Source organism: Ranitomeya variabilis, chromosome 1 (genome assembly GCF_051348905.1).
Source record: "Ranitomeya variabilis isolate aRanVar5 chromosome 1, aRanVar5.hap1, whole genome shotgun sequence".
NCBI lineage: Eukaryota > Metazoa > Chordata > Amphibia > Anura > Dendrobatidae > Ranitomeya > Ranitomeya variabilis.
In genome coordinates, this window is record NC_135232.1 from 1,010,613,000 (window position 1) to 1,010,637,991 (window position 24,992).

General features: G+C 42.5%; 1 protein-coding gene across 1 annotated transcript in view; it reads right to left on the reverse strand.

The window, feature by feature from the left end:
* The window catches only part of ASB5 (ankyrin repeat and SOCS box containing 5), a 123,558-nt gene extending 102,120 nt beyond the window's left edge, over positions 1-21,438 (reverse strand). Inside the window, exon 1 of the mRNA XM_077271228.1 lies at positions 21,246-21,438. Coding sequence (XP_077127343.1) covers positions 21,246-21,438 — 193 coding nt within the window. The remainder of the gene's footprint in view (positions 1-21,245) is intronic.
* Positions 21,439-24,992: the final 3,554 nt, after the last annotated feature.

Sequence of the window (24,992 nt, forward strand, 5' to 3'; positions counted from 1 at the left end):
GGGCTACCAACTGATGTCTTTGTTACTAGCTATAACGTGAAAACCCCCTGCTGCAGTCGAGATGGTGACCCATTACAAAGGGGGGATCAGGTGACCTACACCCGTCATCGGAATGCACGAGGATGGTGTGCCCGGAACGTTCGACGGTGTGAACCTGAGAGAGCGCCCCCTGTTGCCCCGATCGTGACTGATCCCGATTTGCCAGACCTTGTTCCTATCACCACTGTACGCCTTGTAGCGGCGACCGAACTTGCAAGCAGGATTAGCCTTCAAATCCAGACACCGGCTGATCTGATGGCATCTGAGAGACCAACTACCAGTACAGGTGCTGCGTTGGCCGGGGAACAAGGATCACCCCCAGATTTAGAAGGATAAACCTCGATACCATGAATATGTACATAGTTTCTTAACTTTGTTTGTTTCCTGATTTTGCTGCTAAAACCTGTTTAGGGTTAACTCTTAAGGGGATCCTTTTGTTGACCCGGGATCCCTATTGTTTTGTTTGTTTTTTCTGAGTTTTTGTTGCACAAGTTTCTAGTTGAAAAGAACTGCCGCAATCATGAACAGTGCATGATACAAACTTTTTGTACATAGTTTGCACCTTATTAAAGGTGCTCCCTACTGGTTTTACTTCAAAAAGGACTCTTTGTGAAGATACCACACTGGAACCTTTGCCGAGTACGGACTGGTAGCTTGAGAAGATATGCTACCTCATAGAGACTTGGTTCCCTCTTAAAGGGGATGTTCATTTGTTGCACTTAAATGGTGATATTGCTTTAAAGGCTAAGAGATAGCAATAATGTTTGATGAAAGAAAGTGGTGATAATGTTTATATGAGAAAGTTATATGTATCCAACTAGTTAATTGTAAAGAAATGCTGATGATGTTCTCCGAAAGAAAGTGAAAGCTAGAAGAAGGATGCAGTGGGCCCGTAGGGGTAGACGTGGTGTCCAGCATGCATGTTAGTGAGAAAGATAATGAGAAGGTTTAATGTTCGATAAAAGAAACTGTTTTTGATAATGTTGATAGATAGTGGGGATAGAAGGTGAACCCTGAGTCCTCAGAGGAGTCATGTAAAAATGGCTCGGTGCTCTTAAACTGAAAGTAATGTTATGTTCTATACTGTGTATAGTAGTTGAAAAGGCAGTAGGCCCGGGCTGAACGGGGCGGTCCTGCATAGAAAGGAGAGGCAGTAGGTCTGGTGCCGTTAGGACAGGCGGTCCTGCAGATTTAAAGAAGGAGAATGGAAAAGTTAAATTGCCTTATAATGTGATTATAAGAAGGTCTTTAGTGGATGCAGAGTGTATGTCCTTAAAAGCAATGTTAAATTATTGTTCAACAATTTTGCACTTAGTAGAATACCCGGTTGGGTAAAAGGAAAGTTAATTATAGCATGTTGCTATGATATTTAACCATGTTTGTAACGTTCAAGTGTCCTCACCTCCCATAAAGGGAAGCTCTGTTTAAGTATACTTATTGTTATTGCACTCAACAAAACTGTATGTCTTTTTGCTAACTTGTATTGTTGTTTTCTTCTCAGTCCCGGAGTACTGTGTTTAACCAGGGGGGAGTGCAGCGCCCCAGAGTCCTGGTCGTTGCAGTACTGTGGCTCCGCCACTATGGGGAGCTATGGTGCGTCCGATGGCACTGAAGGAGTTCATCTGATCAGGTATCACAGACACCAATACATTTCACAGCCGCGCCTCCGGGGGAGCTAAGGGTTCTATTCACTAGGCCACTCCCCACCATGGTGGGTAAACTGGGGGTCAGGCAGGAAGTTAGATGAGAAAGCTGACTGGGTTGGAACCAGGCAACACCTTGTGGCAGAGGGTGTTGTGGGGGAAGATACAGTAGGGTCTCTGTCAGGGGTGGGATCCTGACAGAGGCTTGGCAACTTGAACGAACGTAACGGGACCGTGCCTGCTCAGGATAGCGGCGGTGCCCAAGGAAGGATTAGAAGCGAGATAGATTGTGCTGAGTGAGAAACGAGATCACGCAAAAGGAGAAATACCAGTAGGAGTCGTGCTGTAAGACCGAAGCAACATCCTACTGAGGCGCACTACCGGTGGCCGGAACGCCGAGGGAGTATCATAACATTCAGCTTCAAGCAATACTCCAAACAGCGGCAGGACAGTCAGTCTAAGGCAGGCTGTCTAACTTAAATCACCTATGCAGTCTTGGGGGGCAACTTGTGGAGAGGGGCGACTCTAGGGTCCCGGAAGAGCTCCGAGCCTACCCGTCAAACGGGTGCCGTCCCAACCAGAACACCAGGGAGGGATGGAGGATTAGCAGAACATCATCTAATCGAGTTGTGAGGGAACTTAAGAAACAGACACAACAGTTGTGGGGACTTTCTGTAAGCACAGCAGGGAAGGACCACAACACCTAGCGCTAGAAGGAAGGCACAGATTTCCACCTGCTAAGAGAACTCCGGAGGTGCCATTGGGCCGGCCGGACTTGCGCAGCCTGGTTATCCGGATTCCGGACTGAGGACCCAGAGATCTTCAGTAAAGAGGTAAAGAGACTGCAACCTGGTGTCCTCGTTATTTACTGCACCGCACCACCACAGCCTCACCACCACCTTCACCCGTCACATCATTCACTGTGCGCCCCTCGGCAGGGTCACGGACTGGGCCTAGCCACCGTGACAACCCCAGAACAGAGACTCAGAGGCCCGGTACTGGGTACTCCTCGGCCCTGCGGCAGTGGGGGCGCTTCATAATTATTTCAACGTACACCCGGACTTCCACTTACTGCTAGATACAGGTATTTCTTGAAAAAGGCTCATAAGCCGAAACGTTGAAATAATTACCTGGGAAATAATTACCTGGAGATAATGAAATAATTACCTTTATTTTTGTTTATCTTTGTTTAGGTCATGTTCAATAGAAGTGTACAGGCTCTTTACGTCAAAGGGTACCAAAATACCATCAGAGGATATGTTCGTAAATTGACTGATAGAATTAAGGAAGTGGCCAGTGTCCAGAATGAATGATTGGGTTTTTTTTGGTTAGTGGTGTAAGGATCTTTTCAAGAAGACTCCAGCACCTCTCCTGGGAACATGCCCTCTTCCTATTTCTTTACTATGAGGTCAGTACCAACTGCCGTATAACTGCAATTTATATCCACCACCAGGCTACGTCACGTCCTACTCTCAGTATGATCTCTGTGGTCCATCAGGGTGACATCAGTATAGTACTATGATTCTGTGGACGTTTTTTTCTGTTACCTCTGTGAACATAGTTCAATATGCATAGACACACATAAGTGTGCTGGTTTATAGCATTATCCTCAATCTTCTTTGTATCACTCATGCAATGATTTGTATTTACACCACTGCAACTTGTGATATCTAATATCTAGAACCTTCTCCAGGATAGTACCATCATGTATTGCATGGGACCCTGAATATTGCTGTCTCATCTACTGATGTATTTACATGTCTGTTTTCTATTTATTGGGCCGTTGTATTTTCGTATTCGTGTATTTTACTCGTCTCCTCATACAAGATTGACACCATGTAAATTGTTTTGTTTTTTCAGTAAGGTTTGAAAAAGACCCAGCGGGTTGAAATGTTACCGTACAACACTGCGGTGAATTGTTCTATTTTTGGTCTTTTGAAAATAAAAAAACACTTGTTTGGCAAAATTCTGAAGAAATTCTGAGTGCGACTGTTTAATCCTGGGGCTATAGCTTGGTGGAATACTTCCACGTTCAGTCAGCACCACCATAAAAAGCTAGAGTGCACGTCTTTCTCTTCTCTAGTCCTTTTCTTGTAGTCACACTGCGGCTCCGGAACAGGTGTACTTTGTCTGCCCTGTTGAGGGCAGAGCAAAGTACTGCAGTGCGCAGGCGCCGGGAAAGGTCAGAGAGGCCCGGCGCCTGCGCACTGCTGTCATACCAAGCATGACATATTAAGGCTATATTCATACGTTGCATTTTTGCTGTCTTTGTTGTTGTTTTTTATGCAATTTAAAAGCTGCTTTTTACAGTACTAGCAAAAGCAATGCGATTTCAGAAATCTCATGCACACACTTGCTTTTTTTTTCCTGACTGAATTTGGAAACAGTGGCATGACAATTCTTAACGTGTTTTAGCAGTATTTTTTCACCCATATAAGGCTACTTTCACATTTCCGTCGGTACGGGTGCCGTCGCAAACCGTCGGCCCGACAGACGTTGTGCTAAAATTAGCACAACGTGGGCAGCGGATGCAGTTTTACAACGCATCCGCTGCCCATGGTGATGAGCGGGGAGGAGGGGGCGGAGTTCCGGCCACACATGCGTGATTGGAAATGGCGGACACGTCGCACAATGGTTTGGGGTCCCAACACAAGCATGACCAAACATTGCCTGACCAATGTGTGAAATTGAACAATACCTGACCTACTCAATAGCCTGAGCAATGTGTGAAAGTAAACAGTCCACTAAATAATTTGATCTAATTGCCCTTTTTTCCAAAACTGTTTCATGGTTTCACCTATGCTTCCATAGTAGAAGCAAAACTGAATGTGTGAACATAGCCTAAACAGCAACTCTTCAGTCTCCCTTTCCTTGTGCCGCATAAGGCTATCTTCACATATTGCTTTTTTTATGCAGCGAAAACCTGATATCTTGGCAGTAAAAAGCTGCAGACAAAAAAAAACAAGTTTTGCTGGCTTTTTGCTGCGTTTTTAGGCTACGTTCACACTTTGCGGGTTTTGCCGCGGATCCGCAGCAGATTTGACACTGCGGATCCGCAGCAGTTTTCCATGCAGGGTACAGTACAATGTTACCCTATGGAAAACAAAACCCGCTGTGCCCACGCTGCGGATTTCCGCGGAAAAAGCCGCGCGGCTTTTCTGCGGAAAAAAAGAAGGAGCATGTCACTTCTTGGTGCAGAATCGCAGCGATTCTGCACCCATAGAAATGCATTGATCCACTCACTTTCCGCATGGGGCTGTGCCCACGTTGCGGGAAGTTAAGCGGATAATGGCAGATGGTACCCGGGGTGGAGGAGAGGAGACTCTCCTCCAGGCCCTGGGAACCATATTTTGGTGTAAAAAAAAGAATTAAACTAAAAAATGATGCTATACTTACCTCTCAGCGCTGCCCGCGGCATCCGGTCTCAGTTGCTGTGCGAGCAGGACCTGTGGTGACGTCGCGGTCACGTGACCGTGATGACGCCGCGGTCACATGACCGTGACGTCACGAAGGTCCTTGTCGGCACAGCCGCCTGCAGCACCGAGGAGATCCGGACATCGGAGGGTGAGTATAACCAATTTTTATTATTTTTTACATTACTATTGATGCTGCATATTGCTGCATATGCAGCATCAATAGTATAGGCGGAAACCCGCAGCGGAAACCGCGGAACAAACCGCGATAAATCTGCAGGGATAACCGCAGCGGTTTTGCCCTGCAGATTTATCAATTCCGCTGCGGGATTAACCCGCAGAGCAGGCCGCAAAGTGTGAACGTGGCCTTACGGAGTTTTATTTTTGGCTACATTTTTCAGAATTCCAAAGTTCAACTTTACTTCCACCTACAAGCATGAACAATGCAAGGTGTTAGGCCACCAATTGAAAACATAAATTATTTTTGGAAAAAAGGGAAATTTGATCCAATTATTTAGTGGAAAAAGATGCTTATGTCTGAAAATATAGTGACTCTTGTAAACAAAAAAGAACATGAGTTCATGAAAATATACACAATTGCAAATGTAAAAACAGCTGGGGAAGCTGAACTGGTCAAGAATAGTGTACCTAAGGCATTAGCAGTGCATTTTGTAAGTCAGGCACTGTTTACTTTCACACATTGGTCAGCCCTCAGGTTGGTCAGGTATTGTTCAATTTCACACACTGGTAGGGCATTGAGTTGGTTTAACACATCACTAATTTAATTACACTGTACTAATACTAATGAACATGCTCAGGTGAGGAGACCAAGACATTTTGGTTTCAACTTGAGAAAATCACAAAAATAAATGGGTTTTAGATTCTGCAGTACCTGCTTTTGTTCACTAAAGTGCAGCAAAAATTGATGGTAATGGCCTTTGCTGTGTTTTTGCTGTTTTTTTTTTTGCACTTACTCATTGCTTTCTATGGGTGGAAAAACATTGAAAGAATTGTTGCAGTTTTCAAAAAAGCATCAACTTTCCAATTCAGTCAGGAAAAACAACAAGGGTATGTGCACACGTTGCGGATTTTGATGCATTTCCGCAGTTTTTGGACGCGCGGAATTGCCTCAAATCCACAGTAGGTTGTGCACACAATGTTAATCATTGGGAAACACAAAAACGCTGTGCACATGCTGTGGAAAAAAACACGCGGAATCGCAGAGTTTTATTTTCCGCAGCATTTCAATTCTTTTTGCGGATCTGCAGCGTTTCTGCACCAATTGACTTCCATTGTGTCAGGCCAATCCGCAGCAAACCCGCAGATGTAAAAAAGATCTGCAGATTTGCTGCGGATGAAACGCTGCAGATCAGGAGGGGGAAAAGTGTGTGGGTGGAGTGTGGGCAGAGACTGTGTGTGGGCGGAGACTGTGTGTGTGCGGAGAAGATGTACGTGTCTGTGTGCTGGTGTTTGTGTGTGTGGGTCTGCCGGGCTGTGTGCGTGTGGGTCTGTGTGTAGGCAGGCATCGTCCGATAGGACTACTAGTCCCATCCGGCTATGCCTGCTACAGTGATAGCTAGTCAGATGGGATAGTATAGTCCCATCATCCGGCTACTGTGTTCAAGTGTAAAAAAACAAAACAAACAAACACAGACATACAGAACATACAACACACAGTACATACTCACCACACAGCTAATCATCGAAGCCATCGATCACATGTAAGAAATATAAAAATAATAAAACAACAATATACTCCCTGATTCGCAGTAATCCATGTAATAATGAGTGTCCCACGACGATCTCCCGTGAAGAGCTGTCACATTGGCAGATGCGACCACTCTCCAGAGGCACCGGTGATACAATGACTGAAGGTATCCTTCCGCACTGTATCCCTCCACCGCTGTGAGTACAGTATAGGTCATACTGTCACTTGCGGCACAGCTGCGTGGGAAAATTCTCACGCAGCAGTGCAGTAAAGTGAGAGCAATTAACTCATTGAACCCTCAGTGATAACACTGCAGGAGCCATTGTCTCCTGTCAGTGTGTCACTGGAGGCCTATAGAGCAGTGACATCACCCCATGTCACTGTCCTATAGGGGAGATCGTCATGGGAAACTTCGTTATTAACTGGACTGCGTCGGACCAGGGAGTATATGGTTGGTTTATTATTTTTTATTTTTTGCAGGTGATCGATAGTGGTTGTAAGTATGGTGAAATTAAGAATATTAAAATACTTTTTTCTGGCTGTCTTTTTTTAACTCTTTCACTACTATAGGATTAGTAATGGATAGGTGTCTTATTGATGCCTCTCCATTACTAACCAGGCTTAATATCATCTTACTATCAAAGGTGACATTAATCTCTTATTACCCAATATGCCACCACTACAGGGCAGTTGGAAGAGAGAGGCTAAGTGCCAGAAATGGCACATCCTACAGACGCGCCATTTCTGGGGTGGCTGGGAGCTGGTATTTGTAGCCAGGGGGGCCAATATCCATGGTTCCTCTCTAGGCTATGAATATCAGCCCACAGCTGTCTGCATAGCCTTTCTGGCTATAAATTATAGGGGGGCCCACGTCATTTTTTTGGGGGGTCCCCCTATTTTAATAGCCAGTAAAGGCTAAATATACAGCTGCGGGCTGATACTCATAGCCTGGGAAGGCCCATGGGGATTAACCCCTTCCCAGGCTATAAACATCGGCCCCCAGTCGCTGGCTTTCCCACTCTGGACTTGAAAATTGCGCGGGAGCCCACGCCATTTTTTTTTCAATTTTTTTAAATTAAACATATTGCGTTTAAGGCCAGGGTCACACTTGCGAGAAACTCGCACAAGTCTGGCACCTCAATACCGGCACTGCCTCCGGCACAAGGGACAGGAGTGTGAGGCTGCATGTATTTCTATGTAGCTGAACGCTCCGGTCCAAGTGCCGGCGGCAGTGCTGGGTATTGAGGTGCAAGACTCGTGCGAGTTCCTCGCTAGTGTAACCCCGGCCAACTCAGATTTTGTGTGTGTGTGTGTGTGTGTGTGTGTCTTTATTTAACTCTTTATGTACCATTTTATTATGTTTATTACTAAACATCAGGCTTGGTATTATCTATCTATCTATAGATCTGTCTATCTATTATCTATCTATCTTTCTGTGTGTGTGTAAACATTATTCTTCAATGGAGTAAGTAGATAAAGAGGTTGGACAAGAAATTACATCACAATTCTTTTTTTTTTAATAATAGATCTTTATATAGCTTTCAAAAACGCATACAAATCCGCATGAAAAAACGCATCAAAAAAGCATGAAAAACACATCAAATCCGTACAAAAAACGCATAAAAATGCACCAAAAATGCCCAGATTTTTAGCTGCGTTTTCTGGCAAGAGATGCAGATTCTGTGCGGAAAAATCCGCAGGCAAATCCGCAACGTTTTTGCTGGTACTGTAAAAAGCAGTTGGGTGTACTATTATGCCCAACGTCGGAAAGGGGTTAATTTGCAAAAATGCAACATGTGAACATAGCCTAAGACCGGGGTCACATTTGCGAGTGCAATGCGAGAAACTTGCACGAGTCTCTCGCATCAATACCCGGCACTGCCGTCATTCCCGAGTGCCAGCAGTGCAGGGTATTGATGTGAGAGACTCGTGCGAGTTTCTCGCATTGCACTCCCAAGTGTGGCCCCGGCCTAAGACCTAAACACGCTACGACTGGTACCTTTGGTCCTGTCATTTCAGGGTGTAAAAATTGGTGTATTTTAGTAAAGGGGTTGGACCAAGATTTTACCTTATATCCACAGGACATTATAAGCATGGCCATCACCTGTAGCTGACTACATCCAACATGTACAGCTAGAGCTACAAGATGACTTGTGGCTGGACAGCATTAACATCATAAATATCAAGCTGTCAGTCACAACTAATGATGGGGACTGTGGTCACACAGAAATCCAGGATGGTTCATTTTTATCAGGTCACTGATAATAATTGACTACATTGTCTATCATTAGATACGATGTGTAAAGTAACATTATGATCTTACATCGCCATGTTGCTCTTGCCTAATCCGTGTGTATTTCTGAGGGCAAAGTGATTAATATATTCCATGTCTAAAGCCAAGAACAGTACTAACAGGGTAAAAATATTTTGGCTGGATATAACATTTGTCTATATATATTTCCAGAACTTCATATATATCATAGTCTGAAGATTGAAATTTGATCAGTGTTGCAGTTGTCCTGTAAACTAATGGATGTTTCTGCTCTGACAGCGATGACAAAGGACAGTAAGGTACAATAAGCTATGCAAACATAGTGTACATTTACTTCTTATTTATAGTCCTGTGATCTGTCTGGAATGAATGCTGAGAATGTGATCTGCACTTTATTTCCCACAACAACTGTTGCCGACTGACACTATCAATTGTTAAAAACTGGGACAAGAAACACATGACTGGCTACTTGGTTCTGCGTCCATCAGTTATTCCACTCTTTGGACTTGAAAACAAAAATAGTCACACACATACAGTGGGGAAAAAAGTATTTAGTCAGCCACCAATTGTGCAAGTTCTCCCACTTAAAAAGATGAGAGAGGCCTGTAATTGACATCGTCGGTAGACCACAACTATGAGAGTCAAAATGAGAAAACAGATCCAGAAAATCACCTTGTCTGATTTGGCAAGATTGATTTTGCCAAAATTTTAGCTAAATGTTCGATTTTTTTTTCATAAAAAGGGCCAGTCATATCGAACAAATTTTACAACTAGCATTAAGTACAATATGTCAAGAAAAAACAATCTCAGAATCGTTGAAGCATTTTTTTTAGAGTTATTACCACATAAAGTGACACTGGTCAGAGTTGTAAGATTTGGCCTGGTCATGTAGGTGAAAACAGGCTAGGGTGGTGAATGGCATAATGGAACACATTTTTTACGTTGCAAATTGCCTCTTCTGAGAAAAAGAGGACTTAACTCTATAGCGCCACCTGTTGGAAGTAGCGATCCTACAAGTCACAATCAACCCTCTAACGAGTCGTGCAATATGACTTAGGCTAGGTTCACATTGCATTAGTGGGTGATCGCTAACGGACAGCGTTGCACGGCGAAAATGTCGCAATTAACGCCATGCAACGGGTCCGTTAGCGCACCCATTGACAGCAATGGAAATTTCGCCTGTAGCGCATCGCTAGCGCGTGCCTTTTTCGGCTCGCGCTAGCGATGTGCTGTTCTTTTGTAGCGCGCCTCGGACGCTGCTTGCAGCGTCCGCGGCGCGCCCGAGGTCCGTTCCCCGCTCTCGCAGATCGGGGATCTGCGAGAGCGGGGACGTTAGCGCGACCCCTGAACGCGGCCCCTACAAAAACATTGCGTTAGTGCAATCCGCTAGCGCTAGCGCTAAACGGATTGCCCTAACGCAATGTGAACCTAGCCTTAGGATAAAAGCCAAATCAGTATCTCAATTCGCAGACACGGTGTTTCGGGCTGTTGGCCCTCGTCAGTGCGAAGCATGAGAACTGATTTGGCTAGGTGAGAGGCTCTGGACTGGGGTCTAAGGGGTAACGTTTCTCCTTATTTTTTACGTTGGCACTTGTCAGCTAAAGGATGCTCTAAATGAATTATGGTATTATACATCTTAAAGCACCACTCTAGTGTTTTTTACAGGGCTGCAGTGGCCGTTTTTCATCACCTTTATGGTCCCGTGGAGCCATCTTCTGAGTGCAGCTTCTGACTGGCTGGAAGTCAGAAGCTACGTCACAGCTCTCAAGGCAAGTCTATGAGAGACAGAACGAGGCTCTCATAGGCTTGTATTAAAACGTGACCTCTGCGCCGCTCCATGAAACACTGGAGCTGTTGGCAGGTTATATTTTGGCATTATTTGATCTCTATTTTTCTATTTTATTGATTGAGGTGATTTTGCATGCAGCAATATCAAATGCAATTTTTTAATTACCTTTTGCTATTTTCATTTGGGACAAAAAGGTTGATTAAAAGAATAACTAAACATTGTAATTGATTTTTCCATATTTATCATGCACGTCATGAAATTCGTACCTCAGCAGACAGGAATGCACCTACAGCCCAGAGTATGGATTCAATATAAAGCATGGTTTCACAAAAATTAATAGCAAAGTTGAGTTTCTCTTTAAACTTTTATATATGTAAAACTTTTATATATCTAAAAACAAATATACAGCAGGGAAAATTAGTATTTGATACACTGCCAATTTTGAAAGTTTTCCCACCTACAAAGAACATAGAGTGTGTCAAAAGTATGTCAGGAAAACCAGCACACCATACTGATAGTAATTAAAAAAAACAATGCAATTCTATAGTTTAAGTAAAAACCATGAAATACAAATTTATAGTGGAGAAAATAAGAACCGTATTTTGCGGTTTATAAGACGCACCCCAAATTTTGAGAAAAATAGGGAAAAAAACTTTTTTTTAATAAAATGGTGGTGCTTCTTAGAATCCAGGTGTCTTATTGTTCGGATATGCGACACTGCGCGTGTTCGGTGGTGCAGGCCACAGTGGAACAAGGTCCCAGGGTCGCTGCTGGCGGAGGCAAGAGTTGCGCTGTTGGTGTTCAGTGGTGCGGGGGCTCCGCCAACATTTTGTGAAAGCCCAGAGCCCCCGCACTGTTTACTATGCGGTGTACTCCGATAAATGGCTGCTGGGGCGGCGCATGTGCAGATGGAGATCTTGGTGCTGAGATCTCCTGAGATCTTGGTGCTGAGATCTCCATCTGCGCTTGTGCCACATCCGCGGCTATTTTCATGGAGACATCGCGTAGAGGCAGGCGAAGATGGAGATCTTGACTTTCCTCCATCTGTGCCTGCACCGAATGAGAACCCGGACCCCGGAAGAACAATGGCGGCCACCATATGCTGCCGCTGCAGGGCTACCACTCGCCACTATACCACCACCGCAGGACCACCGCTCCCCGCCGTACCACCATCGCACACCGGACCCGCAGCATTGACCCTTCGGTAAGAACAGTGTTCGGTTTATAAGATGCACCCCCATTTCCCCCCTAATTTTAGGGATCATAAAAGTGCATCTTATAATCCGAAAAATATGGTATTTGATGCACTGCCTATTTTGCAAGATTTCCCACCTGCAAAGAATGGTGAGGTCTGAATTTTTATCGTAAGTACACTTCATCTGTGAAAGAGAGAATCTAAAAATAAAAAACAGAAAATCACAAAATCACATGCATGATTTTTAAATAATTAAATTGCACTTTATTACATGAAATAAATATTTGATCACCTACCAACCAGCAAGGATTCTGGCTCTCACAGAACTGTTAGTTTTTTTTTATAAGAAGCTTCTACTCTGCACTCATTACCTATATTAATTGCACCTGTTTGAACCCGTTACCTGTATAAAGTCAATTGTCCACTCAATCAATCACAGTCCAACATCTAAACTATGGTCAAGACCAAAGAGCTGTCTAAGGACACCAGGGACAAAATTGTAGACCTGCACAAGGCTGGGATGGGCTACAGGACAGTAGGCAAGCAGCTTGATGAGAAGACAACCACTATTGGCACGATTATTATAATCTTCCTCGGTCTGAGCCTCCATGCAAGATCTCGCCTCGTGTGGCAGGGATGATTCTGAGAAAGGTCAGGAAGCAGCCCAAAACTACATGGGAGGACCTAGTTAATGACCTGAAAAGAGCTGGGACCACAGTCTCAAACATTAACACACTGTGCCATCATGGATTAAAATCCTGCAGGACACGCAAAGTCCTCATGCTCATGCCTGCCCCGTTGAAGTTCACCAATGACCGTCTGGATGATCTAGAGGATGCATGAGAGAAGGTCATGTGATCAGATGAGACCAAAATAAAACTTTTGGGGTTCAACTACACTCGCCATGTTTGGAAGAAGAAGAAGGATGAGTACAATCCCCAAAATACCATCCCAACCATTATGCATTATGCATCATACTTTGCTTTTCTTTTCTGCAAAGAGGACAAGACGACTGCACTGTATTGAAGGGAGGATGGACGGGGTCCTGTATTGCAAGATTTTGGCCAACAACCTTCTTCACTCAGTAAGAGCATTGAAAATGGGTCATGACTGGGTCTACCAGCATGACAATGACCCAAATCACACAGCCAGGGCAACTAAGGGGTGGCTCAGTAAGAAGCATTTCAAGGTACTGGAGTGGCCTAGCCAGTCTCCAGACCTGAACCCAACAGAAAATCTTTGTAGGGAGTTGAAACTCAATGTTGCCCAGCGATAGCACCGAAACCTGAAAGATCTGAAGATCTGTATGGAGGAGTGAGCCAAAATCCCTGCTGCAGTCTGTGCAAACTTGGTAAAAAAAACTACAGGACATGTCTGACCTCTAATTGCAAACAAAAGATTTCTGTACTAAATATTAAGTTTTGTTTTTCTATTGTATCAAATACTTATTTCATGCAATAAAATGCAAATTAATTATGTAAAAATCATACAATGTGATTTTCTGGTTTGTAGTTTTAGATTTTGTCTCTCACAGTTGAAGTGTGCCTACGATAAAAATGATAGACTTCTCCATTTTTTGTAGGTGGGAAATTAGTTGCATTTTACAGCAAATGGTATGTAAACAGCTTATAACACAGCAGTGGAATCTCATTGTTGAAAGCTATCAGTCAGGAGAAGGGTACAAAATATTTCCAAGGCATTAGAAATATCATGGAACTCTGTGAAGACAATCATCACAACTTACCAGCACAACAGGGAAACTACCTAGAACTAGACACCCCTTAAAAATTGCTGAAAAGATAAAAATGGGAATTAGTCCGGTAGGCTACCAAGAGGCCTACAGCAACATTAAATGAGCTGCAGGTAGTTCTGGCAAGCACTGCATATTCTTCATATGTCTGGCCTGTGTGGAAGGGTGGTAAGATTGAAGCTTTTTTATTACAATGAAAACCATCTAAGCCTGGATATGTTTTGCTAAAATTTACATAAAGTTTGCCAAAAGCATGTGGGAAAATGTGTTATGATCTGAACTTTTTTGCCATAATTTCACAAGACATGTTTGGCGCAAACCCAATATGCATAACACCAAAAGAATACCATACCCATAGTGACGCATGTTGGCAGCAGCATTATGCTTTGAGGCTGTTTTTTGGCAGCTGGAACTGGGAAATGGGATAGTCAAGGTGGGGCAAATTATGAGCAATTCCAAATATCAGTCCATTTTGCAACAAAACCTTCAGATCTCTGTTAAAAGGCTGAAGATGAATTTTACCTTCAGCACGACAATGAACCTAAGCATAACTTCAAAATCAACAAAAGAATGGATTCACTGGAAGAAGCCCGAAGAAGATTAAAGTGTTGTAATAGCCCTGACAGAACATAGGCCTGAATCCAATTGAAAATCTGTGGTTGACCTAAAGAGGGTGCTGTACAAAGGAGATGCCCTCGCATTCTGACAGATTTGTAACGCTACTGCTATTAACCCCTTAATCCCATATGACGTACTATCCCGTCATGGTGACCTGGGACTTAATTCCCATTGACGGGATAGTACGTCATATGCGATCGGCCGCGCTCACGGGGGAGCGTGGCCGATCGCGGCCGGGTGTCAGCTGACTATCGCAGCTGACATCCGGCACTATGTGCCAGGAGCGGTCACGGACATGATCGCAGTGTTCCGGCGGTACAGGGAAGCATCGCGCAGGGATAGGGGGCTCCCTGCGTGCTTCCCTGAGACGATCGGTACAAGGTGATGTGCTCACCTTGTACCAAGCGTCTCCTCCCTGCAGGCCCCGGATCCAAAATGGCCACGGGGCTACTTCTGGGTCCTGCAGGGAGGTGGCTTACCAAGTACCTGCTCAGAGCAAGCGCTGGTAAGCCAGGAGCAGGGCACGTCAGATCCCTGATCTGACCCAGTGCTCTGCAAAGTGTCAGATCAGCGATTTGTCACTATACAGTAATGTCCCCCCTCGGACAAAGTAAAAAAATGTAAATTTTAAATGTGTAAAAAAAAAATAAAAAAATTCCTAAATAAATAAATAAAAAAAATATTGTTTCCATAAATACATTTCTTTATCTAAATAAAAAAACAAACAATAAAAGTACACATATTAAGTATCGCCGCATCCGTAACGACCCAACCTATAAAACTGTCCTATTAGTTAACCCCTTCAGTGAACACAGTAAAAAAAAAAAAAAAAAAAAACGAGGCAAAAAACAACGCTTTATTATCACACTACCGAACAAAAAGTGGAATAACACGCAATCAAAAAGACAGATATAAATCACCATGGTACCGCTAAAAACGTCATCTTCTCCCGCAAAAAACGAGCTGCCATACAGCATCATCAGCGAAAAAATAAAAAAGTTATAGTCCTCAGAATATGTAAATGAGGTATCGCTGTAATCGTACTGACCCGAAGAATAAAACTGCTTTATCCATTTTACCAAACGTGGAACGGTATAAACGCCCCCCCCCCAAAAGAAATTCATGAATAGCTGGTTTTTGTTCATTCTGCCTCACAAAAATCGGAATAAAAAGCGATCAAAAAATGTCACATGCCCAAAAATGGTACCAATAAAAACGTCAACTCGTCCCGCAAAAAACAAAACCTCACATGACTCTGTGGACCAAAATATGGAAAAATTACGCAGGTCAACAAAAAAAAATTTTTTTTCTGGTGTCCAAAATATTTTAATGAATTTGGGGTATTTTTGGGGTGCTGATTCTGAATATGCTATCAGTTTTGCCAGATTGGCTCAAGTTTTTGACATTTTTGGTATCTTATTTATAGCACTTGTTGGTAAATGCGACGCATCATCTCATTAATTTCTTTGGATTAGTACTTGAACTGAGCAGTTCTCAATATAGTTTTGTGTTAATTAGTGTTCTAAAAGTTTGTTCATAGCTTGATTTTTGCACTAACTTTATGTTGTTGTCTGTTTTCCAGTGAAAAGCATGAACTCATCAAGAAGAAGTTGTCTTAACGATCCAGACTCATTCTGTTACATTTGTGGTGAATACACACTGCCAAAACATAGAAGAAACATAACAGACTTCGTAAAAAAAAAAGTGTATTTTGCCTATTTTGGGGTTATGCTTGGGGACCAAGACAAGTTTTGGGCACCACACATAGTGTGCAAAGCATGTATCGAATTATTACGAAAATGGAGCAAAGGACAAAGAAAAAGCTTCAAATTTGGTGTTCCAATGGTGTGGAGAGAGCCAAAAAATCATCATGGTGACTGTTATTTCTGTGCAGTGCAAGTGCAAGGATTCAATAAGCATAAGAAACGAAAATGGGAGTAACATGGAATCTGCAAGAAGGCCTGTCCCTCATTGTGAAGATATGCCTGTACCTGTGTTTACCATAAATAACAGTCATCATGAAAAAGTGCTCACCACACATCTAGATAAGTTCCTTAGGGGGTCTACTTTCCAAAATGGTGTCACTTGTGGGGGGTTTCAATGTTTAGGCACATCAGGGGCTCTCCAAAAGCAACATGGCGTCCCATCTCAATTCCAGTCACTTTTGCATTGAAAAGTCAAACGGCGCTCTTTCCCTTCCGAGCTCTGCCATGCACCCAAACAGCGTACTCAGAACAAATTGTACAACAACTTTTGGGGTCCATTTTCTCCTGTTACCCTTGGTAAAATAAAACAAATTGTAGCTCAAGTAAATTTTTTGTGAAAAAAAGTTAAATGTTCATTTTTTTTAAAACATTCCAAAAATTCCTGTAAAACACCTGAAGGGTTAATAAACTTCTTGAATGTGGTTTTGAGTACCTTGAGGGGTGCAGTTTTTAGAATAGTGTCACACTTGGTTATTTTCTATCATATAGACCCCTCAAAATGACTTCAAATGTGATGCGGTCCCTAAAAAATATTGGTGTTGTAAAACTGAAAAATTGCTGGTCAACTTTTAACCCTTATAACTCCATAACAAAAAAAAAAAATTGTGCTGATGTAAAGTAGACATGTGGGAAATGTTATTTATTAATTATTTTGTGTGACATATCTCTGTGATTTAAGGGCATAAAAATTCAAAGTTGGGAAATTGCAAAATTTTCAAAATTTTCGCCAAATTTCCGTTTTTTTCTCAAATAAACGCAAGTTATATCGAAGAAATTTTACCACTATCATGAAGTACAATATACAATATGTCACGAGAAAACAATGTCAGAATCGCCAAGATCAGTTGAAGCGTTCCAGAGTTATAACCTCATAAAGGGACAGTGGTCAGAATTATAAAAATTGGCCCGGTCATTAACGTGCAAACCACCCTCGGGGCTTAAGGGGTTAAGAGTAAATCCTATCTTAAATTCAAAAAGTACTTCAGCAAAGTATTAGTTTAAGGTTGTGCATATTTATGCAATCACGTTATTTTACTTCTTTATTTTTCTATATCCACTGAAGAGATTTAATGTATTTTTCAATTTAATTGTACAAATTATAGATGATGTCAAAAGTGGAAAAGGTTCTGAAGTGATTCTTTTTGGAATGATTTTTTTTACAAGACAAAACTCTGATATTTTAACAATGGTGTGCAGACTTTTTATACTCACTGTCTACACACATATACAAAATTGTTGGTACCCTTCTGTTAAAGAAAGATAAATCCACAATGAAACTAGAAACTAATAAATGTAATTCTCAATTTATATTAACGAATGAAAATCAGACATTTTGAATTGTGGCTATTGAATTGTGGTTCAACAGAAAAATAAAATGAAAAAAGTAATTACCTAGACAATCTCCCCAACAGCAGAGGAGAGGACCCATAGGCAATGTGTTTGTTTTTTAGGGCTGTGAGGGCACTACAGTAAGTCTGAGGAGGGCTTTGAGAGTATCATAATGTATGGCATGGGTTATGGTTAAATTACACTGTGTGGTGGGGGCTTTGGGGCCTCATATTTTATGGAGGGGACTGTGTGGGACATCATTTTGCGTGTGAGGCTTTGGGGGTATCATATTGTATATTTGAGGAGCTGCAGGGGCATCATAATTTGTGGCGGGACTATGGAGGCATTATACTGTGAGAGTGAGGAGACTGTTTGGGCTCTTCTATTATGTATAAGGTTATGTGGCAATCATACTGTGTGGGGGGGGCTGTAGGGGCATCATACTCTATGAGGGAGACTGTGATGGGCATTAGTGTGCTCAGGGGGTTGTGGAGGGTATCATACTCTTTGTGAGGGGTTGAAGGCATCATACTGTGTGTAGGGCTGCAAGGGCATTATATTGTGTATGGAAGCTGTGGTGGCATCAAACTGTCTGAGAGGGCTGTGAAGGGCATCATACAGTGTGGGGACATCATTCTGTGTTTCGGGATGTAAGGACATTATACTATGTGTGGGGGGAACTGTGGGAGGCATATTGTTTGTAGAGCAAACAATAGGGGTATCATACTATGAGGGGAGGTAGCATATAGGATATGTGCAACACCCCAGGTAACCAGTTGTTAGTGATGTTGCCTTCCATTCGGAGAGGGCGATATCATGTTTGGAGGCAAGGAGGATTCCCTTTACCAGGGAAAGCACCTACATTCAAAACATTCTGAATCCAGGACAGAAGGGGGAACTCTGAACCCGGATTCAGGGGAGCTTCCCCAGCTTTAAGTATTCTGGTCTGGAGGAGGAGTTGATTAGTTGTTCAGAGACGGTGGAGGAGAGAGGAGTGATAGCAGAGAGTGGGGCAGTGCAGCCACGTGTGAGCTGCAGTTCCAGGACGGAAGATAACCTGAAGGGTTGGAATGTAGTGAGCATTTCAGGAAAGGAGCAAAGGAGAAGAAAAGGGCTTAGAGGGGAACAGTGACCGGGCACCCTCTGAGCCGAAGCGCAGATACCGGGCACCGGGAGGCCAAGGTTGTGTTGAACTGTAGGTCGCACAGCAGAACTGGAGGGCAAAGGACTTTATTTGCCAGCACCCACACCGGAAGGTGCAGCAGTACACGAAGAGCCCGGGTCTTGATAGAGACCCTATAAAAAGGCTCACACTGCCCACCATAGGGGTAACTGTCCCAGGACAGGAGAGAGAGGACTTTGTCAGGGAGCCACAGACAGCAAGAACCTCGCATACGAGCACAAGCAGGAAGGCTTACGGACTTCACCTGGGAGAGGGATCCACCATTGCCTCCAGGCCGGCCGGACCCACATCACCACCTGTTGTTGATACCCTGGACTGTGGCCTGATTCAACCAGTAAACCAGGTAATGACGTTAAAACCCTGTGTCCTCCATTTGCCGGCATTCACCACACCATCCCTGCCCAGCACACCAGGAGTCCTGGGGACCCAGATTCACCTGTGGGAAGCAATACCATCTTGCTGCCATACCATCACCCCCAGAGGACCCATTTAAGCCGCATCGGTCACCCCTGACCGAGTACCACAGGTGGCGTCACAAACTTTTATTGCTTTACAATTCCCTTTAAAAACTATCCCTTTTACTTGGGCGCCCAGGGCCACAGTTCGGGTCGCCGCCACCGTGACCACCCCTTTAACGACAACCGGACCCGGACCCAGTACCGAGTACCCCTAGGCCCTGGCGGCGATATGAAAGGGTGGTCATTAAAGAGACACCATTCCATGTGGGAACACTAATGGGCTTCACTGGCTTGTGGTACAATAGAAATTGCCATTGCATGCTACATTTTGCATCCCTCTTTCTTATCTTTAAAAATTTAGAGGTATGGTGCAGGATAAGGATGGAAAACTAAATTAAGTGAAGGAAAGTCTAGCTACAGTTCTCTGGTACATTTTTAGAAAATTAAAATTAAGCTCCAAAAGGTGTTTTTCCAAGATAGATTTTTTTTTCTCTAAGACCTGCCAAGTAAATGTAAGGCTGTATACAAACCTTTGCTACATGAGTTTAGTAATACTATACACACTGCTTACATTTATTGTACTTTAAGGGTGGTTTTGGGGTCCTGGGTTCAAATCCACAAAAACACAACATCTGCAAGGTGTTTGTATATCCTCCATGTGCTTTGAAACACACTAAAAGAACATAATGATAGGGAATTTAGCTTGTGGGCCGCAGTGGAGTCAGTGATGATAATGTCTGTAAAAGATATGAAATATGTTGGCGTTATTTAAGCATGCATAATAAAGAAATAATGGGGACATTCCTTTCCATATGCTATATTATGGACCTGATTAAGATTCGCTCTCTGAATGGAGTGTCTGCTCCATTCAAATCCTAACTGGGGTCTTGCGGACTGTGGAGATAGGAAGACACAAGGTACTTTGTGGGGGTCCTAATAGTCAGACCCACACTGTTCAATCAAATGATAGTTGGATTTGTGATTATTTATGAAGGCCAAAAAACTGCTATAATTTTAAAATAAAATTGATGAGTAATATATATCACAGAAAAAGATGACAAACCTGGAAGAATCAGCTAAGAAATATTCATATTCTACAATAGGAGAAACAAGGAATACAAGGATTGCAAATCTTTAGATTTCATCCACATTTAGACAGTTTCCACTGTCTGGTTGAAATGTAATCATAATATCATTATTACTTTAAAGTCAATTTTACTTACAGCACCCAAAGATACAAGACTGAACTGTTCAGTAGATATACGTGTCTTTTAAAGTGCGAAACTGAGCTGTATCCAAAGGCAATAAAATAAACCACTGTGGCTAGTAAATACGGTAAGTCTCTGGAGAAAGCCATCAGCCTGGCACAACATACCCAAAATAAATAAAATCATCACCCAATATAATTTACCATTGATATATTGATTTATTTGTGCATATTTGCATTTGCTGTGTGAATAGCTGTTTAGATAAATGGATAAGCCTTGTATAATCAGAATGTATTTCTACTTGGTCAGTAATTGCGGAAATGGGGAACATATTAACTGAAAACTATTTTCTAGGCTTCAAAAAAACCTGCTCATATTGGTGCAATATTCATCTTTAGTGTTCTTGCATACATGGTTAATATACGATCATGAGGACAAAGCTCCGCGTTATTTTATCAACTGTGTAGATTCTAAGGTGTTTGTATCTTTTCATACTTGCCAGACAGATCGTAGTTCCTAATTGTGGTCTTGATCACTAAGATGATCATTTGTCCTACAATCAGCTAACAGCCATACAGATTTATTGTAGTTGGAGAAAAGCCAAAATCCATGTACACCGATCACTAGCATAACCAGGGTATTATGGGTCCAGTACCTTGTCCTTGGGTCACAGTGTAGAATTCTGCTTGTATTCGAGCAGCTTCTTTACGATTTCCCCTGACTATGTAGAAATGGCTGAGGATGGCGAGGCTGATTTTCACAAATAACTTGAAGCAGAAGAGTGCCAGTATAGTGAAGTAGACATTGGAGAGTCGCACAGCAAAAGGTTTTTCCTCCAGCACCGTCATAGCTGTATCCGAAGTCTTTGTCACTGTTTAGGAGTGGGTCTGAACTGTTGACAGGATCACATGGCTACAGCCAGACGCTGCTCACAACAGCTGGTACTCGCGAAATCAGATACCAGGTGCTCATGATGCTTGCTGCGGAAAATATGGGGATTATTTATGTTGGGCATAACTTCTAAGGCCACTTCCAGTTTCCTAAAGTCAAAGTCAATTACTGACAAGAAACAATTTAAAGGTGCTGCCTCGTATTAATGGTGTCACCTTAATCATAGTCATGGGGTGAATAAAGTTGTTTCAATGTGTCTTTTATAGGTTTATAATGTTATCATTCACATATGAAGCACAGAGGGAAAATTAACTTAAAAAAATGTTATGAATCACATAGTTACCAAATCCTATGAAATTCTTTTGATGACACTTTTGTTTCAAAATAGAACCCCAAATACATGAAAGGATCCAAAAACAGAAGTCAGACTGTGTCCCTCGTAGTGCAACTCATGATTAGTGCCATTCTTCTCGCCACTAGTATAGCATCTAGTAGAGACCAGAGCTGGAATCTGCTGCTGATCACTGACTGATTGATGGCTCCTGCAAGAAATGCCACAAACTTAGTTTGCTAACATGATATTACTGGAGGATCTACAGACTGCAGCTGCAGATCTGATACCAAGTATTAATAGTAAGAAAAAGACCAATACTATCATACAATCTTTTTGATCCTCCTTGTTCTGTCCTGGTTTCTGTCTGTGACACTTTCATCACATGCCTCTTGGGTTGTGGCTATAGTTCCAGACCTTCACAAGTGCGTCATATTGTGTGAAATGCAGGCTTGTAGTAGAGAAAAGAGCACATAATAGTGTCAAGTTTCCACAATCAGTGATGGTTTGGGGAGCCATGTCATCTGCTGGTATAGGTCCACTGTGTTTTATCAAGACCAAAGTCATCACAGCCGTCTACCTGGAAATTTTAGAGCACTTCATGCTTCCCCCTGCCGACAAGCTTTTTGGAGATGGAAATTCCATTCTCCAGCAGGACTTGCCAGACTACCAAAAGCACCAATACCTTGTTTGATAACAACAGTATCACTGTGCTTGATTGGCCAGAATACTCGCCTGACCTTAACCCCATAGAGAATCTATGGGGTATTGTCAAGATGAAGATGAGGCACCAGACCCAACAATGCAGACAATCTGAAGGCTGCTATCAATGCAACCTGGGCTTCTATAACACCTCAGCAGTGCCACAGGCTGATCGCCTCCATGCCACGCCGCATTGATGCAGTAATTGATGCCAAAGGAGCCCCAGCCAAGTATTGAGTGCATTTACTGAACATACATTTCAGTAGGCCAACATTTCAGATTTTAAAATAATTTTCAAGCTGGTGTTATAAAGTTTTCTAATTCACTGAGATGACTTTTGCATTCTCATTGACTGTAAGCCATAATCATCAACATTAACAGAAATAAACACTTGAAATAGATCAATCTGTTTGTAATGACTCTATATAATATGAGTTTCACTTTTTGCATTGAAGAACTGAAATAAATTACCTTATTGATGATATTCTAATTTTGTGAGATGCACCTGTATTACATTACTGAGTAAGAAAGTAGCACAAATAAGATGTATATGTCATCCTTCTAGTATCACAATAATACACGTGCAGCACCATAATCTTTTTTAGCAAATTACTATCAATTTGAAGAGCGATGACAAGCTATTCTTAGAGCATATAACTTCATGTATTTCACCTTGGTCTAAAAAACAATCTGTGCGCCTTATGAAGGTCAGGGATCTGTTCAAAACGTTATATATTAAACTGTGGATTGCACATGTAAATAAAACACATTAATTTGCAAATTTCTGTGAGTGCCAAGTTCTTCTACATTTTTGCCACATGGGATGGCATCCTACTTGAGCATCACGCAATAAGTGGAGTGCTGTATTTTTGTTACACAAAATATACTGGAGACCTGTAGTTAACCCCCTTCCCGACATGCGCCGTACTAGTACTGCTCTGCGGAAACTGAGTTCCCGCAAACCGCAGTGTTAGTACGGCGGCATGATCGCACGGTCTCACGGTGAACACCACGGCGATCACGTGCGGGTGTCAGCTATATATGACAGCTGACACCCTGCAGCAATGCCCAAGATTGGTTCTAGCCCCGATCGTGGGCATTTAATCCCTCTAATGCTGCTGTCAGTAGTGACAGCGACATAGAGGGGCATCGCGCAGGGACGGGGGCTCTCTGCGCTCTCCCACCAGAGCAACACGATGCGATCGCGTTTTTCCGATGTTCTCAAAGGAGTCCCCAGATCCAAAATGGCTGTGGGGCTCCTTCTGGGTCCTGGAGTGAGGTGGCTTCCTGGCGCCTGCTGAGAACAGGTGCTGGAAAGCCTCCTGCACTGCCTGTCAGATTGCTGATCTGACACAGTGCTATGCAAAGTGTCAGAGCAGCGATCTGATGTAACATAGTGATGTCCCACCCTGGGACAATGTTATAAAGTAAAAAAAAATAAAAAAAATTCCCAAATAAAGAAAAAAATAAATACTGTAAATATTTTCCAATAAATCCATTTATTCATGTAAATAAAAAAAAAAACAATAAAAGTACACATATTTGGTATCGTCGCGTCCGTAACAACCCACTCTATAAAACTATCCCACTAGTTAACCCCTTCAGTGAACACCGCAAAAAAATAAATAAAAAACGAGGCAAAAAACAATGCTTTATCATCATACTGCCGAACAAAAAGTGCAATAAAATGTGATCAAAAAGACAGATAGAAATAAACATGGCACCGCTGAAAACGTCATCTTGTTCCGCAAAAAAAAAGCTGCCATACAGCGTCATCAGCAGAAAAATAAAAAAGTTATAGCTCTCGGAATAAAGCGATGCAAAAACAATTATTTTTTATATAAAATAGTTTTTATTGTGTAAAAGCGCCAAAACATACAAAAATATAAATGAGGTATCGCTGTAATCGTACTAACCCGAAGAATAAAGCTGACGAGTTGACGTTTTTATTGGTACCATGTTTAGGCACGTCGGGGTATATGGCCGAGGACTAGACAGGATCCAGCAACACCAATGGGTAATTACTCCATTTGTTTACCGTAGCGATACTAATATAGGAATGACAGGCATATAGAGCTACTTAGCAAGTAATGGAGTGATGGTGCTGTGACCTGAATAGAATAGTTAGCATTTTATGCTAGTTACATACATTCGGGCACCTTTATCTGTCACAAGGCTATTATTAGCAGCTTTACCATCTGTGCTTGCCATCCCTTTTCTTTTCCCCTGTCTTTTCTGAGGCCATTTATTACACCTTTGGATTTTTTCACTGATTTATGTATATGAAACCCATGTTACATTTTGTCTGATATTTATTACATATGTTAATTGATTTTCAATAAAAAGTACATTTTTTGGTATTTAAGACTCCATGTTCTCCTGATTATGTAGGGTTAGGGTTGGGGACAACGTAAGGGTTAGGGTTGGGGCTAAAGTTAGGGTTGAACTAAAGTTAGGGCTAGGGTTGGGGCTAAAGTT